The 20,319-nt window shown below is 37.6% G+C and overlaps 1 protein-coding gene across 9 annotated transcripts in view; it reads right to left on the minus strand.

Annotated features, from left to right (window-relative positions):
• LOC138710978 (NAD kinase-like) overlaps positions 1–20,319 on the minus strand; it is a 242,643-nt gene that overhangs the window by 129,066 nt on the left and 93,258 nt on the right. The window contains exon 1 of one of the 9 annotated variants that reach the window (XM_069842223.1): positions 12,871–12,967. The exons of the other annotated variants lie outside the window; for them this stretch is intronic. Coding sequence (XP_069698324.1) covers positions 12,871–12,938 — 68 coding nt within the window. The 5' untranslated portion in view covers positions 12,939–12,967. Of the gene's footprint in view, positions 1–12,870; positions 12,968–20,319 lie in introns of those variants that run through there. 9 annotated transcript variants of the gene reach the window in all.

Here is a 20,319-nt window from a genome sequence, read left to right on the forward strand (position 1 = left end):
TACTGAAGAGAATGATGCATATAAATACCTACACCACATCGCCATTAAGATATGAAAAAGACCCAACTCTACTTGATTAATAACTATAAAAATATTTGATTTTTAATAACAAGTAAGTTTTGTAATTATAGACTATAAGCCGCCACTCAGTAAATTATAGAAATGAAGATCTAATTTAAGATCTACTTACATGACCCCAAAACGTTTCATTTTCATATCATCAATATAGCATTAATATGTATATGTAATAATCACATCATGACATTAACTATAATATTTCATTTCTAATGGTAATAATGTCATCAAACCATCTCAAGTTCTGTAGATTTCAGTATCCAATACACAGCTGTACTCAGAAAATTACACACTGCAGAATCAGACCTGCAAATTATTTTTAGTAAGTCTTTAAGGGTGCTATTCATAGACATTTCGCAGCACGCGCTACGAGCGTACTAAGCTAGCCCCGGCTATCCACTGGTTAGTTGTACAGAATTCAAATCATATCCTATCGCTAACACTGGTTTATGAATACGAAAAACGCTGATCATCCACCGAAAGCCCGAGCTAAAAATTTCTATGAATACGGCCCGAAGTTTTTAATAACCAATTGAATTTGAGCTCTAAATATGTCAGCAATCCTGCAGGTCATGGCCTTCGTGTAATAGCCTATTGTTTATTATAGTGTGTGTTTTGTTTTATGCTGAAATGCAATTAGTTCTCAAAAACGAAAGATAGATTTTGGAAAATAGGAAAATTATGTAGGAAAACTAACGCTTCATTGAAAGTTACTATTTTTCTGAAAACCCTTGGATGCCAAGCTTCAAAATGACGGGTCATTCATTAAAATCCGTTCAGCCGTTTCCATTACCAGTTCAAATATTATATATATATATATATATATATATATATATATATATATATATATGTCTCGCAAATATCCACTTTTACAAATCGTCTGAACATTATTGCATAAAACGATATAAGCCTAATATCCTGAAGATAAACCGCGCGTTACAATGCATCGTTATTATCAGGGAACGGATTTATATGGACTAAAAATATATGAAATATGTAAATATATATGTAGTTATTTTTACCAAAATATGGAATTAAATATGGATTTTTACCAAAATATGGAATTAAATATGGACTTAAAATTATAAAAAAATGACTATGTACGTTAAATATTGGTACATTTTAATCAAACTAAACAAAAAATATAATGGACGTACCTTATCTTCCAATGTAGTTTCAACAAAACACAATTTTTATTGTCTGTTACCATAACAATAGGTTACAAACATTTCTTTCAAGTGCTGAAAAGTGAATCTTCTTCTATTGTCTCTGAGGATAGATTTATACTGACTAAAAGAGCGTTCGACGTCACAAGAAGTAACTGGTACATAATTCAATTTCACAATGTCTGCTGGGGATAAGTCCAAGTTAATCTTCACTGTTGATTCACCACTCATCACAGCAACAACCTTTTGTAGTTCTTCATATCCAGGGTTTTTTGAAAGTACAGTGTCCACCTTAGCTCTTACTGCATCTGCAACTTTACCTCTACCACGATTCAGTTGTTCCACAGTACTATTTATAATTTCAAAACTTTCAGATAGTGAAAGGTGCCTATTTTGGAGACTTTTGAGCGTTTTTATGATGCATGAAAATGTATGCTGAATGTGAGCTAAGTCATTCTTCACACTTATGTCACAGGTAACTGTTTTCGCAGTATCAATTGAGACTGCATCTTCAGAGTCCAATGCAAGGAGAACATTGTTAATAGAGTCTATATGTTCGGCATAATATTCAACTGCTTCTAGCCATGTACCCTATCTAGTTAAAATTGGCTTTGGTGGCAATGGAATTTCAGGGTACATTTCTTTCAACACGTTAACTCTACTGGGAGCTTTGAGAAATACTTTTTTCACTGATGAAATCAACAAATCTACTTTAGGGAAATTGTCTCTGACCACTTCTGCCACACGATGAAATGCATGCGCCACACAAGTAAAATGAGTCAATTTAGGATATACAACAGATAATGCTTGTCCAACTTTGACCATATAAGGGGCAGCATCGCTAATAAAGAATAACACATTATCGTACATAATACCCTTTGGCCACAGGATACCCATAGCTTCGTTGAACAGTTTAACTATAGTTTTGTTATTGCACTTTTCTAGAACATCACAATGTAAAAGAATTCGTTCAGAATATTGTTCACTTAACAAACCGATAACTACATTACCAACAAGTCTACCTTCTTTGTCGGGAGTCTCATCAATGGAAACCCAAATTGAACTATCTTTAATTTCATCTCTTATCTTCTGTATTGTCTCATCGTAGATGGATGGAGCATACGTCTTCCTAAGTGTTGACTCATCCGGGATTGTATGTTGAGTATATTTTTCAAGGAATTCCCTGAAGACCTTATTCTTTAGTTTGTAGAGAGGAATATCAGCAGAGATGAGAGAACGGCACAGGTCGATGTTAAACTCAGATCTTACATTCGATGTTGTTGGTTGTGTTAAAAACAATTGTCTCTGCTTGGAATTTAGTTGTTTGTTGGCCTGATGTTTACTAGTTGTAATGTGTTGTTGCACCAGGAACTTTTGTGTAGATGATACTGCACACTGACACAAATTACAAAATAATATTTTATTGTCAGTTGATAAACCATCTTCTTTAAATTCTGAAATGTAACTTGTTAGTTTTGATTTTAAATTGACTGAATGACGTACTTTTGGCATATTTACCGTCTTTATAGTATGATTTACAAAACTGAACCTATGTGTACTCTGACTGGCATTTAACTGTTGAGCTGCACAACTGAAGTCTGTTAAAAATTTTAAATTAAATTAATACAGTTTTGTAACTTACTTTCCCATTGTTGATAGGACTGCTAATTTTCAAATAACTCTGATGTTAAAGGGATTACTGAACATGTGTTTAAATCTCTATTGTTGAAATGTATTTTTAAAAGTTAATGGAATTTTGTTTTGTTTTATTGTTAAACCTAATATAATATGGACTGTTTTATATGAAATATGGAAAATATATGGAAATTAACGAAAATATGTACTAAACTCTAAAATATGGAAAAATATGGAAAATAAAAGTAGGATTTTTCAACCCTACACATTGTGAAACATAAAGATAATGCAAAATATAAATTATATTAGCTTTATAAGTAAATATGTATTTACATATAAATCCTTTCCCTGGTTATTATTATCAACAGGCTCAAGATTACTCTGTTTACATAATACGTGTCTCTAGAATAAATTACTTCCACTGTTATAGTTATCAAGGTAAATTTCAGAGTTTGCTTATTATAATATTCAGGAAGCATTGCCACAACAATCCACAAAGCTGTCGGCAGATACAGAAGTTTGAGTCACAAAGATAAATTCGTGTTATTTCCGTTATCCCATACCACACCGCAGAGATAACAGGATGGAACTTTCCTATTCACAATGATTATTACAAAGTAGGTTACTAGCTGTGTACAATAATTTGATTCGTTTTGGAAGTAGCTACTGTACTCCAACCACGAGAAAGTCTCAGGGGAATGAGACGAAGCGGGGAAATACTGTGAATGAATGTTGACGTCATAAGATGTCATAAGGTCACACATGTGGGTGCACGTATCTCTATTGACTAACTCTCAAAGCACAAACGAGAACACTGATATACATATACTTATACTACCCTAGTTACAAAATTAGATCACTGTTAATCTCCTGGGGCCGTATTCATAGAAATTCTTAGCGCGGGCTTCCGGTGGGTGATCAGCGAACTAACGTTTTTCGTATTCATAAACCAGTGTTAGCGATATGATATGATATGAATCCTATATAAGTAACCAGTCGATAGCCGGGGCTAGTTTAGCACGCTCATAGCGCGGGCTAGCGAAATGTTTATGAATAGCACCCCTGGCCTTTTAATCCTTCCATACAGGAAATAACATATGCAGGAGAGCGCATGGTTTTTAAACTGACGTTATAACGGTAATATTATCTATCTACTTCGCTCCAAAAGATGACGCAATAGTAAGCACATTCCTTTCACGGTTAATCTCCTGGTTGGAGAACAGTACCGCTCTGAGAATTTGACTGATCTTTTCTTACATCATTATTTTCCAGAATTGGAACGTAACAAATAGGTCTAAGCGGCAAACACCGAACTACAATATACAGGGTGATTCAGGAGAAACAGTAAATGTTTTAGGGGGTAGTAGTGTGGACTATGAGTAAAAAATGCATATAAACATGTATCCAGTTTTCAGCGTGTGTAAAGATACGGCTCTTTGAATGTTACGCGTAATAAGCGCTACAAGAAGCAAGAAAGAAAGACATATGACTTAATTACTACATTTATTGATTATTTATATGGTGTCAATACATTTCAATTGTTAAAAAAATAATGTTTCAAAAATTCCACAACTGGATTTCTACTTTTCCACTCTGTTGACAACAAGAAGCTTACTCTTCTGAGGTCGTTTTGTTCTTTCATGAGGGCAGTACTATCCATAATAGGATCAACCAATTCGTTCTTAGTGTTTACTTTGCTTCTGTACATTTCGCATTTCATCGATTACCACCACAGCCAATAGAAAAGCTATTCAGTAAACGAACTCGAGCAGTATAATATGATAATCCCGAGTATGACACTTCTATTCGATCGTTCCGATAGCTCTACGCTCTATGCCAGTGGTCGTCAGCACTCGCTGAAATGTGCAAAGGGTACGCGGTGCCGTCCCGTGTGCACCGTCGTGCAGCAGGGAGAGATAGAGAGCATGTCCGCTAGCAGCTACGGAGTGCACCATGGTGCACTGCGTTTTCCGCGGGTAAGGGACGCTAGCCCCACCGTGCTCCGTGTTGACGACCCCTGCTCTATACTATAGTGCTTACTCGAGACCAGGAAGTTGAGGGTTCGAATCCTGGTGCGGAAGATTTTTGTTTTCATTATACAGGTTACATTTTGTTTACCATCGTTATATTTTACTGCAAGATTTACAAATGTTCATCTATTATGAGGAATATAGTAGGGTCCACACCTGTGGAGCAACTGTCAGCGTGTCTGGCCGCAAAACCAGGTGACCCGGGTTCGAATCCCGGTTGGGGCAAGTTACCTGGTTGAGGTTTGTTCCGGGGTTTGCCCTCAACCCAATACGAGCAAATGCTGGGTAACTTTCGGTGCTGGACCCCGGACTCATTTCACCGGCATTATCACCTTCATTTCATTCAGACGCTAAATAATCTGAAATGTTGATACAGCGTCGTAAAATAATCCAAGAAAAAAATATATATATAGTAGGCCTACTTTTAGTGTTTAGCACTGAAGTGTCCGGAAGATCGCCAAACATTAGTTAAAAATTCGCTAGATTCCTTATTATCAATACAGAAAGTATTATTTTTGTCGCTAGAGGGTACTGAAAAAATCGCTAAATCCCTATTTATGCAACAGAAAAGACAAAAGAAACTGTTGCCGAAAAAAAACAATTAAAAATCGCTAGATTGGCAACACTGCTCATTTCCTTCGCATCTTTTAAAATGCCTTGATGCTTGAGACAACAATCGAAGTAAAATTATTTTGTGCGAGATCGTGCGTATTTGCTTGGTTTCCGCACAAAACCAATCCGCGGAAAGTCTAAAATTCCACATTCAGTATTCCCAACCTAACGCACATAACAATTTCCCTCTTCTTACCGCTTAAGTGACATATTGATTTTACTGCTTCAGGCTTGTAACATATTTTTAGAGACGTTCAATATAGTAATAATTATAAATTGGAAACTTACCACTGCAATTTCACCTAAATTGCACTGTTACTTATTGTTTTTAAATATTTGCAAAAATTATGTAAACTCTACAACTCACTAAAGTTACTGCATTCGTGATGCAAGTAACATTAAGGAAGCCGTGAAAAAATCAACAAGATTCCAGACTCATCATAGACTGGGGGGAAAAAAAGACAGACGTATATCACGGCCTGCTAGAGTATAGTAAACACAGAAAACATTTTAAAGCAACAATGTTGATGATAGATAGTTTTGTTTTGCAAATTTGCCGTCGTTGAACAGAAACCAAGATGGAGATTTCATTGCAACTAATTAGAAATTCCTCTTTCACGTATCTAATAAACGATCTTCGCACAAAATAATGTACGATACACGAGCGGTATGTTTTCTTTCAATTCTCGGAAATTAAAAAGCTCAACTACGTTTCGCTTCTTCAATCTTTTCCTCGAACATGAAAACTTCAACATACCGCTCTTGCAACGCATGTTACTATTCAATAGCTGCCAAAGCGATCGCGTGTGTACACCTCGGCCTCGCTTGAAGCACTCGGCATGCGCAGTATGTACAGATCTCGGATTATATCTCTGCCTCTGTGCAACGTCACGTTTGCGGTAGGGAGGAGGAAAGGAGATAAGTTCGCAGTGCTTTTAAATGCTCTGTCGCCAACGATAAAATAAGTCGTTTGAAATTTACCGGTCATTCACCGGCAGAGATATAATCCGAGATTTGTATACGCTATAACTGGAACTTGGAAAATTCAGGTGGCCCAAATTTTGTTTCTGGGTCTGTACATGATAAATGAAATAAGGAAAGGTGGAGAGTGTTTGTGGAATAAAAGAGGGAACAGGAATACCCTGAGAAGAACCATCTGCAACGTCTGTTTTTCCACCACAAATTCCAACCCGGCCTGCCTAGATAGAAGACCAGCATGCTAACACTTGAACTACAGACGCGGCATTAATATTTAATATCAAATACAGTAAAACCTCGTTAAACAGACTAATTGGGGGGGGGGGATAAGTTGACCGGTTTAACGAAAGTCTGGATTAACCGAAATAACCAAAAAGAACAGTAGAAACTGCATTAAAACTCCGTTTATAGCAACAAAACACGTTTATTATGGTATATTTAAAGGGCATAGGCCTATATACACTATACAGTAAAATGTGTAATCGATAATACAATAGTTTAATTACTTTAATGCAAACTTAATGGATTTTCTTTATTTTTAATACTATAGGTGTAATATTATAATTATTGTAATTTCATAGTTCTAATGTATAAAAATAAATCTTAAAACAAGATCCTTTAATTTTTTCAAACTCATTTTTTTCCTGACCGGATTAAACGAAGTCAGGCTTATCGGGGGTTCGGATTAACAAGATTTCACTGTACTTCACCATTTGATTTCGTCAATAATCTATTGCCAAAAAAATTAATTGTTCGTTTTCTTACGCCATACGACCATGAAAGCTGTGACGCTCGATAAAGTTGTCTGTTTAACATATTGAGAAGCGACATTTCAGTGCTTGTACTATTCACCAAGCACATTTCCTTCCATAAAGTCTACAATAAATAAAGACGAGTATTTTCCCCAGACTAAAAGTATAATGAAGGTTAGTGTAAATAAAAAAGAATATCACAAGCTGCTGCCAAGAAGTCAAAAGGAGAATAGCAATAACAAAGGAAACTTTTAATAGAAAAAGGAGCATCTTCTGCGGACCTCTGGAAAAAGAACTAAGGAAAATACTAGAGAAGTGCTTTGTATGAAGTGTGGCATTGTATGGGGCAAGAACATGAACATTACGACGAAATGAAGAGAAGCAGCATTTGAAATGTGGATATGGAGAAGAATGGAACGTGTGCAGTGCTCAGACAGAATAAGAAATGAAGTTTTGTTGGAAAGAGTGGGTGAAGAAAGAATGATGCTGAAACTGATCAGGTAGAGGAAAAGATATTGGCTGGACCACTGGTTGAGAAGAAACTGCCTACTGAAGGATGCACTGGAAGGAATGGTGAACGGAAGAATAATTCAGGGCAGAAAAAGATATCAGATGATAGACGACATTATGGATCATATGAGGAGACTAAGAGGGAGACAGAAAATAGGATAGACTGGAGAATGCTGGGTTTGCAGTGAAAGACCTGTCCATGGGCAGAACACTAGGGGCCGTATTCATAGACATTTTTAGCGCGGGCTTCCGGTGGATGATCAGCGTTTTTCGTATTCATAAACTAGTGTTAGCGATAGGATATGATTTGAATTCTGTACTAGTAACCAGTGGATAGCCGGGGCTAGTTTAGTACGCTCGTAGCGCGTGCTGCGAAATGTCTATGAATAGCACCCTATGTATGTATGAATGAATGAATGAATGAATGAATGAATGTTCCCTGGACCAAAAGAGGAGGAGGCGAGGACTGTGACAAGGTTAGGTTGGGTTAGTTGAAGTGATAGTTGAGAGACTGGAGGGGAAATTTCCTTTCATTAATAATGCTACAACTTCTCAATGTTGATAGCATTACTTCTACGACTTCCGCTAGAGACCGCTTTATTAGAATACGTCTCATGCAGCCAATCGTAACATTTGTAAAGGATGCTCGTCCTAGTTTCCTTATAAATTCTCCTATAAAAGAAACTGCGGTATTTAGGGCTAGGGTTTGCACTTGCAGGTTGTATGTTTTTCCCGCATTCTTACGTTTTCTGGATGCTAATGTGGCCTTATGTTTTTTTATTCCACGTACAACACGTTCTTCCTTTATTTCGAATTCGGCGCTGGGTAATAGTAAAATACTGTCTGTAATAATTTTACTGACTAATGCTAAAGATAGAGATAGGTTTGGAAGTAAATCCCGCAAAGACAAAGTATATGATTATGTCTCGTGACGAGAATATTGTACGAAATGGAAATATAAAAATAGGAAATTTATCCTTTGAAGAGGTGGAAAAATTCAAATACCTGGGAGCAACAGTAACAAATATAAATGATACTCGGGAGGAAATTAAACACAGAATAAATGTGGGAAATGCCTATTATTATTTGGTTGAGAAGCTTTTATCATCCAGTCTGCTGTCAAAAAATCTGAAAGTTAGAATTTATAAAACAGTTATATTACCGGTTGATCTTTATGGTTGTGAAACTTGGACTATCACTTTGAGAGAGGAACATAGGTTAAGGATGTTTGAGAATAAGGTGCTTAGGAAAATATATGGGGCTAAAAGGGATGAAGTTACAGGAGAATGGAGAAAGTTACACAACGCAGAACTGCACGCATTGTACTCTTCACCTGACATAACTAGGAACATTAAATCCAGACGTTTGAGATGGGCAGGACATGTAGCACGTATGGGCGAATCCAGAAATGCATATAGAGTGTTAGTTGGGAGACCGGAGGGAAAAAGACCTTTGGGGAGGCCGAGACGTAGATGGGAAGATAATATTAAAATGGATTTGAGGGAGGTGGGATATGATGATAGACTGGATTGATCTTGCTCAGGATAGGGACCAATGGCGGGCTTATGTGAGGGCGGTAATGAACCTTCGGGTTCCTTAAAAGCCAGTAAGTAAGTAATGCTAAAGATGGTGATGCTGTGTCTAAGTGGGTCAAATTCTTAACATTGATGCCTCAGCAGAAAGTGCCAAATATTTCCCGACTCATAGTATGTTTCATACATCCTCTTATTGAGGTTCTGGCTGATATGTACATCTATTATTAGACAGTACATCTCACTTGACGATATGTGTCAGAGAAAGAACAATTGTTTGTATACATCTGAAGTCTGACTAGTGTAATATGTAGCTAGTCGGCGATGTATGCAACGGAGGGGAAAAGGCACTGACCACCCTATCGCATTATCTCCTGTCCTAGTTGCCTCATAAGTGGTGCCTTGTTGGTGTCACTTGTGAAGTTCAGACCTGTCTTCGGACAGTTGACTAAACAACAACAATGTTTCATACTGAGCATACGTGGATCGAATGCGTTTGTGGAACGAGTGTTTTCAATGATGAACAAATGGCCTGATGTGAGGAACAGATGCTGACTAGAACTGATAAATTCAGAGCTTCAAATCGTTATAAATTTTGACATGCCCTGCAAAGAGTTATTTAATGTATTAAAATGACAGTAATAATAATAATCCGTGGCGCTACAGCCCGTGAAGGGCCTAGACCGACCAGCCGGTTGCTGGCCTCACGCTCACATGCCGAAGCAGAGGTGGACGATCATCCAACCAGAATGGAGGTATCGTGTGGTTAGCACGATGATCCCCCCAGCCGTTGTAGCTGGTATTCGCAACCGGATTTCGCTACCTATTGTAGCTCCCCAAGTGCATTACGATGCTGGGTGGGCACCGGTCCCATACACTGGCCGAAATTTCATGAGAAAATTTCTTCCCCCATGAGGACTCGAACCAGCGCGCATTCCGTAACGCGAGTCCTAGGCGGGATGCCTTAGACCGAGACGCCACGGCGCGGGACATTAAAATGACAGTACATTGTAAATAAAGCTAAATCAGTTGCAAAATATGAAAGTGTCGTTAAAAATTAGATACTTACTGGCTTTTAAGGAACCCGGAGGTTCATTGCCGCCCTCACATAAGCCCGCCACTGGTCCCTATCCTGAGCAAGACCAATCCATCATATCCCACCTCCCTCAAATCGATCTTAATATTATCTTCCCATCTACGTCTCGGCCTCCCCAAAGGTATTTTTCCCTCCGGCCTCCCAACTAATCTATATGCATTTTTGGATTTGCCCATACGTGCGACATTCCCTGCTCATCTCAAACGTCTGGAAAAATTAGATACTAAGACACAAAAATGTGAGTGTGTGTACAATGATGTAATCCTTTAATATGTAATTTTAATAGAAATTAAGAAAGCATGAGTCACAAAAAATGTCGATAAAATCTTCCTTTTTTATTTTGAAAAATTGGCAACCATATTTAGGTGAGTCTCACATGTTCCTAGAGGAAGGATCTCTCGCCAGGTAACCTCATGCATTCTATGCTCTGATATTAGGTCCCTTAATTACGGTGTAAGAGAAAGGAGTGTAACCAAAATTTCAGTGTTGTGCGACAGCGGGAAGAAGGGTTGCTAGTGACATCTGAAAATTGAGTTCGCGGAAGTCACCTCGAGGCCCTTAGACATAGAATAGTCCACTAGTCAAACGGGGTGAATAAAAATAAATCGGACAAATTCCACTACGCAATCCTTTGGCATAAAAGCACTCTCCTATTTACAGTATAACATATTTATGAAATCTTGAGTTATTCTTCCCAGAATAAAGGAGTGAATGAGTCTTCAGTTTAGCTGCTTGGGTGAGTGGCTATTTGTTTTAGCTTATGGAGCAGAGGATTCCGGTTCAATCCCAAGTGTCATTCAATTTTTAAACATACACGAATGGCATTACAGATCCTCGAGATAATTCTGTAAACTTTTCAGGATTATTTCACCAATTTAATTTCATAAACTTCAAACTCAGTTTTAAGTTTGTGTATTCACATTTATATGTATAAGATTATTCTTATCCAGCATATATCAAATTATACCAAAAAATTATTATTTTATATGTTGTTATTATTAAATCAAAAGCAATTACATTACAACCAAATAAATAAATTACTCCAACAAAATATATTCATTCATAGGGTCTGTCCAAGGGCAGGTCTTTCACTGCAAACCCAACATTATCCAGTCGCTCCTATTTTTTGTCTTCCTCTTAATCTCCGCATATGGTCCTTCTAACTTAATGTCATCTATAAGGTATAGAAAATATACATGAAAAACATAACAAAAAATGACTGAATTATTCATCGGATTATCGATTAAGGGATAGATTCTTCTAAATAGACTGAAATACCGCCAAATTCTTTAAGTTTAGTACATTTTATTTTAATTTAGAATGACTGCTTTTTCTACATTTTATGTAATTATGTAATCCATGATGAGTTGCCAGACCTAACGCGTTGTAAATATTTAATGGAATGTGTTCCACTGTATTTATTTTTATTTTATTTTATTTTTTTGTTTCTTATTTTTATTGCGTAATAACGTAAATCGTGTTCATTTATCACTTAACGCCAATATGTATCCCACTGTGTTGTTTTTTTATTATTAATCTATTTTTTGTGTACATTTTATTCAATTGTCGGTTTCTGGTTTACGTAATTATGTAAATCCTACTTAATTGTAATCTAATACTAATACGTATACTAATGTGTTTATTTCTATTTTTATTGTGTACATTTTTTTTAATTGAATTATCGGCTTCTGTTTTTATGTGATTCGTATTTGATTCTAACATTAATATGTATTCCACTATGTTTATTTTTATTTTATGAGGTGAATTTTTATGTAACTACCTCTTTTGGTCTCATTATGTACCTAAATTGTATCAGTATGTAATTACTTAATTCCGATCCAGTTTTATGTTCAACTACGTAAGCAAATTTTAATCCTGGTTGAGTGTAAGAGAAGGCCTTACGGACTTAACTCTTCCAGGTTAAATAAAGCAATTATTATTATTATTATTATTATTATTATTATTATTACATGAAACAATTGAAGCAAATAAAAACATAAAGAAAAGACGTTACAATTTTGTATTAAAGAAAGAAAGAAAGAAAGAAAGAAAGAAAGATAGAGGGATCAAAGATTCTGTTCTTGTAAACCACATTATCTAACGGTTAGATATGGATACTCTTTGGGTGAATGGTTAGACTCTAACCATTCACCCAAAGAGCATAGCTGTATCACCATACTCTTGACAGCAGCATCAGCAAAGAAGATTACAGTGTTACCACATCCTGAAATTTAATCAATATTTCTAAAAAAAATATGTGAGATTTGAAATTTTATGTGCTACATATGAAAATGTTTTGATTTCCTCCGAAGTGCCGCATAGAGAAGTGTGTCCTCCAAATTTTCTTCATTCCCTAATTTGTAATACAATACGACTAAACATTATAAGACTTCCTGAAACCCAGGCGGTCTCTTGCTCTAACACACAAATTCTACATCATAACACCTTACTGTCAAACAGAACACAACAAGAGAAGCACCTCACCAAATGCAGATCAGATCCTCGTGGGACAAACCGCTATCTGGAGACGAACTCATGACACCCGCGTTCATAGCCGCGCACAGACTGCTGCGCGCCGAGAGAAAGCCAGACGGACCGAATCCTCGTCATTCTGCGCATGCGTAAACGATATTCTTTCCCTTCCCGCTGCCCGATTTTTCGGACTAGTCTGCCGAACACAAATATCGAACGTGAATTTTCAAACAACATCGACTGGCGCGAAACCTTGACAACGGCTCAAGGACACATCGACCAGTACCATGTGACATGTGGAAATCATGTCAGAATCTCCCTCTTCAACTTATTTCTATTTTTCTGTTCTCCATATTCCCCGTTGTCCTCAGATACGTGTTGCATTTATTGATTTTGAAAAAAAGTGTTCGAATGAATTAACATAAATAAATTGCAGACCATAAAGTAAGAGCAAGGCTATCCACAACGTTAAAAAAAAATAGTTAAAATATTATGTCACTCATGGAAAATAAAGGTAAACACAGTAAACTTGAAAACTGAAAAAAAAAAAAAAAAAATGTAATAAGGAAAAGTTTTAGAAAAGAGTGCAGAAGGTCTATAGCATCTACTGTTTTAAATATGTAAAATAAATGACAAAATAAAGCTACAATGGCAGCAATATTTTTAAAAATATATTTTGTATATTCGTTGCAGAGATCTGTGTGCAGTTTGAGGGGAATTTTCGACATGAGCTCATTAACAGTTCCATTGTAATTAATTTTAACAATGTACTGTAGATTGCGAAATAAATGCCAGAATAATTCTGTTACAATTGTTGAAATAGAAAGTGCTGTAAATTAAGAAGTGTCGAAATTGCAGATGTTATATGATACCGTCCTTAGAGCTACAACAAACAAAACAAGAAACGAAATAGTACAATTTTACAGAACAGTGACTTCTACCATTCTTCTACATGAGTACCTACGAAAAATGAGTACCGAAAAGTAAAAAATCCCTCCGTGATTACAAACAGCTATAATTTCGTAACCGTGTGCAATAAGAACTTATACTAGGCCTAGTATCGTAAGAAAGGACCACTCAGAGAATTCCTGTTTTGAATACTGAAGTACGTCTAATTGGCAGCAAAGTAATAGATGGCAGTAGACGCGAATATAATCTGTTAATACGGGTTTCGTTCGTTCAGGTTTGCCAGTTTTTTTGTTATTTTTGCATTATTGCATTGTAGCAAATGTCCGTGACCATCTTAACCACCAACTGACAGAACGGTGAATTGGGTACATTGGAGACCAAGACAACGTCTTCTGCAAGTGGACACCGAGGTCCCCCGACTTGAATGTGATTTCTTCTATGGGATTACATAAAAGATTATCATCTTATCATCTATGAATGTCGATCGCCTCAGAATCTTCAAGAGCTGCAATATCGTATCGCCGATGCCATTGAGTCCATTCTAGTAGATATGTTGGAGGGCGTGCGGCGTGAGAGGGAATATCGCTTTCATGTCTGCTGTATGACATGCGGGATGCACACTGAGTGTCTGTGAAGTATGCATTATAAAATGTTTAGTTTTTTTTTTTTTTTTTGGTGTCACCATTTTCATGAACATATGACTACCAGCAGAGACGATATAGCCGTTTATAATTACGAAGATTTTCTGTGGACACCCTGTACAAAATGCAAAAGTGTCTAAGTAAGAGTACAAGAGCTTTTCAATGTTATGGTATTAAACGTCGGACCATAATAATAAACTATCAAATTATTAACTTTGTTCCGTTTTCTTCTTAACTCTACGTATGTATGTATGTATGTATGTATGTATGTATGTATGTATGTATGTATTTTTATTGTATTTTAGTTTGTTATTTTAAGACGCTTTATCAACATCTCAAGTTATTTAGCGTCTGAATGAGATGAAGGTGATAATGCCAGTGAAATGAGTCCGGGGTCCAGCACCGATAGTTACCCAGCATTTGCTCATATTGGGTTGAGGGAAAATCCCGGAAAAAACCTCAACCAGGTAACTTGCCCCAACCGGGAATCAAATCCGGGCCACCTGGTTTCGCGGCCAGACGCGCTAACCGTTACTCCACAAGTGTGGACGTATGTATGTATGTAAATTAATTTATGGTTTATTTAACGACGCTCCTAACTGTAGAGGTTATATCAGCATCGCCGGTGCGCCGAAATTTTGTCCCGCAGGAGTTCTTTTACATGCCACTTAAATGCCCTCGACCTGGGCCGGGATCGAACCCACAATCTCGAGCACAAAAGGCCAGCGCTATACCGACTACGCTACCGAGGCCGATTGTATGTATGTATGTATGCATGCATGTATGTATGAGTGTGTGCATATTGTGTGTTCGATGTATACTATATATGAATGTGCTGCAATGTATGTTTATCTAGGCTATTATTGTTGTTTACTCAACTGTCCGAAGGCAAGTTGGAACCTCATAAGTGACACCAATAAGGCGTCACTCGTGAGACAGCTAAGCCAAGAGATAATAGGGTAGGATGGCCAGTTCCTTTTACTTCCCACTCCATAGATCGCTGACTACGTAGCAACATATCATATTTCACTATATGACTTAAAATGTCTACAAACAACTGTACTTCTCCTATTATATCGTCAAGAGAGATATGTAGGCCATGTATTATGTAAATACAGCCGGATTAACTAAAGTGCTATCGAAGGTTCGGTGTTTGCCCTCGGGTGAATCCATTCTCACTTATCAGCACACATTACTGTTAATTTGCGGCGCCCAATCGTTAGGCCTATATGTAAATTAACATTATCACTAATACGAGTAAAAAGTGGAACCTAAATAATCCTGATATAGACATTAACCTTGATCAGAACAGCTGTTGTAAATGCTGCTCGTTCACACGTAGATATTCTTGGCATCGTTTAAGAAGTCGTCATTGACCCTCATAAGTTCTTGCAGGGAAATCTTTGTAATTTCCACTATTCTTCTGCTGTGTGAGCACGCGAAAAAAAAAATCTGACGAGTTCCCTAGTTCAGCACCAATTTCAACAAGAGTGTCCTCCCAGGAGGTACATCTCTCCTTTCAAATTTTTTGGTTCCTCTCGTGAAGCACGAAAATAACCCTAATTTACAATAACAATCTATAACTTTGAATAACAACCGTTCTTCTTAGGATAACGAAATCTCTGTTTACTTTTAAACGAGTGTAAGAAAGGCATGCCAGTTTAAAAGTAGGCTGTTCTTCATGGTAAGTAAAAATGTCACCTTTAGGAAATATGAAGGGGCATGGAGAATACACAGAAGCAACACCGTGTCTTCAAGACTTCGGCACTAAAATTCTGTCAGCACCAAATTTAAGTCGCCTTTCGCCCTCGAAAAAGATACGGTACTTACTCGCTTCACAGGAGGGATTGAACCCTGAGCCGTTCTGAAAGTCTGGCAAGAGGGTAAATCCCGCAATCATCCGGGGTTGAATCTGCAATCTTTCTGTTCGTAGCCGTTTGCGCTGCCAACTGAGCTACTCTGCCGTAGTTCTTCAAATTTTTCTTCTTCTTCTTCTTCTTCTTCTTCTTCTCCTTCTTTTTCTTCTTACTTTAATTAAACTATAAGGCTATATTTTCCAACGAGTCTCCTCAAATGAATGGTGGGGTTTCGTTTGATTTTTTGTTTTAGTGGGTTATTTTACGACACTTTATCAACATCTTAGGTTATTTAGCGTCTGAATGATATGAAGGTGATAATGTCGGTGAAATAAGTACGGGGTCCAGCACCGAAAGTTATCCAGCATTTGCTCATATTGAGTTGAGGGAAAACCCCGGAAAAAACTCAAGCTAGGTAACTTGTCCCGACCATAAATCGAACCCGGGCCACCTAGTTTCGCGGCCAGACGCGATAACCGTTACTCCACAAGTATGGACGTTTCGTTTGATGTTTGTACACGTCACAATGGTGTTAGTAGTCGTAGCCTATTATACGAGAAATCGTCTGAGATACAGGAGTTCATGTGTAGTAACATGATGATATGACTTCATAGCGCTTTCCTTAGAGGAAAAATGCAGGAACTAAGCTAACGCAAATTGAAAGAGGCGTTGTGTATTGTTGCTTGTTGCAGTGAAGTGAGTTAGATAAGGTACAAATATGATAAATGTGTCCATTCTTGTAAAATTATGGGAATCCGAAAACCCACACGTCATCAATGAACACATTCGAGACTTCACCGAACTCAGTGTGAGGTTTGGATAAATGCGATGAGGGAAAAAGTCTTTTGGGGAGGTCGAGACGTAGATGGAAGGAAAATATTAAAATTGATTTGAGGGATGTGAGATATGATTTTTAGTAGGTTATTTTACGACGCTTTATCAACATCTTAGGTTATTTAGGTCTGAATGAGATGAAGGTGATAATGCCGGTGAAATGAGTCCGCGGTCCAGTACCGAAAGTTACCCAGCATTTGCTCATATTAGGTTGAGGGAAAATCCCAGAAAAAAACCTCAACCAGGTAACTTGCCCCGACCGGGAATCGAACACGGGCCACCTGGTTTCGCGGCCAGACTCACTAACCGTTACTCCACAGGTGTGGACGTGAGAGATGATGCTAGGGACTAGATTAATCTTGTTCAGGATAGGGACCGATGGTGGGCTTATGTGAGGGCGGTAATGAACTTCGGGGTTCTCTAAAAGCCATTTGTAAGTTCGCTATAATTGTAGGCAGTTCTTTTCGTAGTAGCCACATTTACCATAAGATTGCGCCCCAAACAGTTAATAAAGTGTCGATAAACTTGTGGTCCAAACTACTATGTTATGAACTCCATGTCTCGTAATATTTGTCAAACTGATAGATATACTACGTCCACAAATTACTACACGATTATATAATATGAGGGGCAAAGGCTAATTGGGATTTCCCGGTCTCTGTCTGGGTAGAAAACAATGATAGAACTGATGTTTAACTCTTGTGGTGAATTTCGGTGAAGTCCGGAGGGCCTAATTAGTCAAATCCACTCTCCTCACCTCCACGCTGGGGCTCCCTGGGATATTTTAAGATGCGAAAGAGAGAGTGGTGTGCGGAAAGCAATGGGAAGCTACCGCACTTATCTTTCCCAAGAAAAATTGCAAACATATCAGGAAGAGAAAAAGGAATTAGTTGGGCCACTGGCCGAGAAGAAACTGCCTACTCAAGGATGCACTGGAAGGAATGGTGAACGGGAGAAGACTTCGGGAGAGAAGAAAATATCAGATGATACACGACTTATGGATCATATGCGGAGACTAAAGGAAGGCAAAAATAGGAAAGATTGAAGAATGCTGAGTTTGCAGTGAAAGACCTGCCATTGGGCAGAAGACTCTGAATGAATGAATGAATGAATGAATGAATGAATATACAGTATTATATTTTCACTAAATTTGAATAGACAGACATGATATTACCACCATTTGAAATAGGGATACGTATTTCAAGTTTTGTAGTACCATCTGAGATTCATTTGCCATTTAGCGAAAAACATAACGTGTATATCATTGTTGGAGAAAATGGCTCTTCTACCAACTATAGCTGGTGTATGCTAGAATATTCGCGATGCCGGCTCGCCGCGTGTTTCAACAGCAATTGGACGTCCTGGTCCTCAAGTGTCGTCTTGCTGATGGTGGTACGAACAGTTTCGGGACAGAGGATACATCTGTCATCAAGGAAAGAGACGCCAAGTGTTACTGAAGAGACGGTCGATAGATTGCATGGAAGTTTCATGCGGAGCCCTCAGAAATTAGTGCGGAGAGCCAGTCAACACCTTCTGCACATGGCCACACCGTTCACCGGATCTGTTCAATATTAGTTTAAATACAGGATGATTCATTATTACGTGTAAATATTTTGTGTGTGTATTGTAGAGGTGAAACTAACATTGAAACGTTCTATACAACTTTTTCTCAAAACTTTTAATTCCAGAGTTCCAGTAGATGGCACCTATATCGCAGTAACTGCATAGGTATTACTGTTCTCCCACACATTTGGTGTGGTATTGTGGGGAATCAGTTACTCGGACCTCGAGTTTTACCTCCGCGGTTGAATGGGGAAATCTACCGCGCATCCTTGGAACGTGAATTACATGGTCTGCTACATGATATCCCTCTTGCAACGCTAGTGAACTTATGGTTTATGCACGATGGTGTTCCTGTGCATTACTGCCGCAACGTAAGGGCGTATCTCAATGCATGCTGCGTATCCAGATCGGCCGCGCAGGGCCAACTCCTTGGCCAGCCAGATCACCGGACATGAACCCTCTGGACTTCTACCTTTGGGGCGGCCTGAAGTCGTTAGTGCATGCCTCTGCTGTACCTAACGTAGACGTACTAAGTACTACATTGAACATGCGTGTGAAATTGTTCGTAATGAGTTGAACGGGCTGTGTAACGCTCAGAGATCACTAAGACGGCGAGCACAGGTGTGTCTTCAAGTTGAGGGACAGCACTTTGAACATGCATTACACTAATAATTGTCCAAATGTGTAAAGTCTAGAAGAAATTGCTTTACATTCTTTACTGTGTTTGGTTTTAGTTCACAAACCGTGCATAAGTGGACTGCCGAGGATATGGGTTTATGACTTTGGTTGTTTTTGTACTGAAGTCCAAATGCACTGTACGAAAGTGATAATTAGTTTACATTTGGTGTGTTATCCTTTCTTTGTTTTGGAGGGCAAGTTCCACGCAAAATGGCGCTAACTCTGGAATTAAAGGTTTTGAGAAAAAGTTGTATAGAACGTTTTAGTCTTAGTTTCATCTCTACATTACACACACAAAGTATTTACACGTAATAATGAATCACCCTGTATAATATTACAAAACCCAATAATTTGTGGGCACGGTGTGTTTTTTAATAAAGCTATTTTTTGCCTACTATTTATGTACTTATCCAAAACAACAATAAATGAAACTGTGGAAATAACTGTAATTATATTTTAGTAACTATTCTCTCTTTTTTTTTTAACTATTTAATCTAACATTCTAAAAATTATTTTCGTGAATATTTACAATAACGTGACTGAACAAGTTTTAAATGACAATGATTTGAGAAGACGGGATCTTCATTTTCTGCTGAGTAGTTCAACTTGATTATTAGATGATACACATTCTTGCTCTTTTGCTTTGTTGATTTCTGTTCCAACACATTGCTTGAACATTAAGTCACAGTCCCACAATCTATTTTGTTTCATTTATTGTTTATCCTAATCACAAATGCACCATAATTCCTTGTCCATTAATCCGCTGTAAAACTCAAAGAAATTTCCGCTGCAATCAAATATTTGTTTAACTAACTCCAAATTAAACATAACAATCTCTGAAGGAAATACTACACAAAATTTCAGCTTTCCAACATAATGTTTTTATTTTTGTTAGATGTGTGCACCATATGTAAATTTAAGAATATTTTTTTCATAAAGTATGTAATAATTAGCACAGAAAAAAACTATGTACCTAAAAG

This window comes from Periplaneta americana, chromosome 12, assembly GCF_040183065.1.
Source record: "Periplaneta americana isolate PAMFEO1 chromosome 12, P.americana_PAMFEO1_priV1, whole genome shotgun sequence".
NCBI classification, from domain to species: domain Eukaryota; kingdom Metazoa; phylum Arthropoda; class Insecta; order Blattodea; family Blattidae; genus Periplaneta; species Periplaneta americana.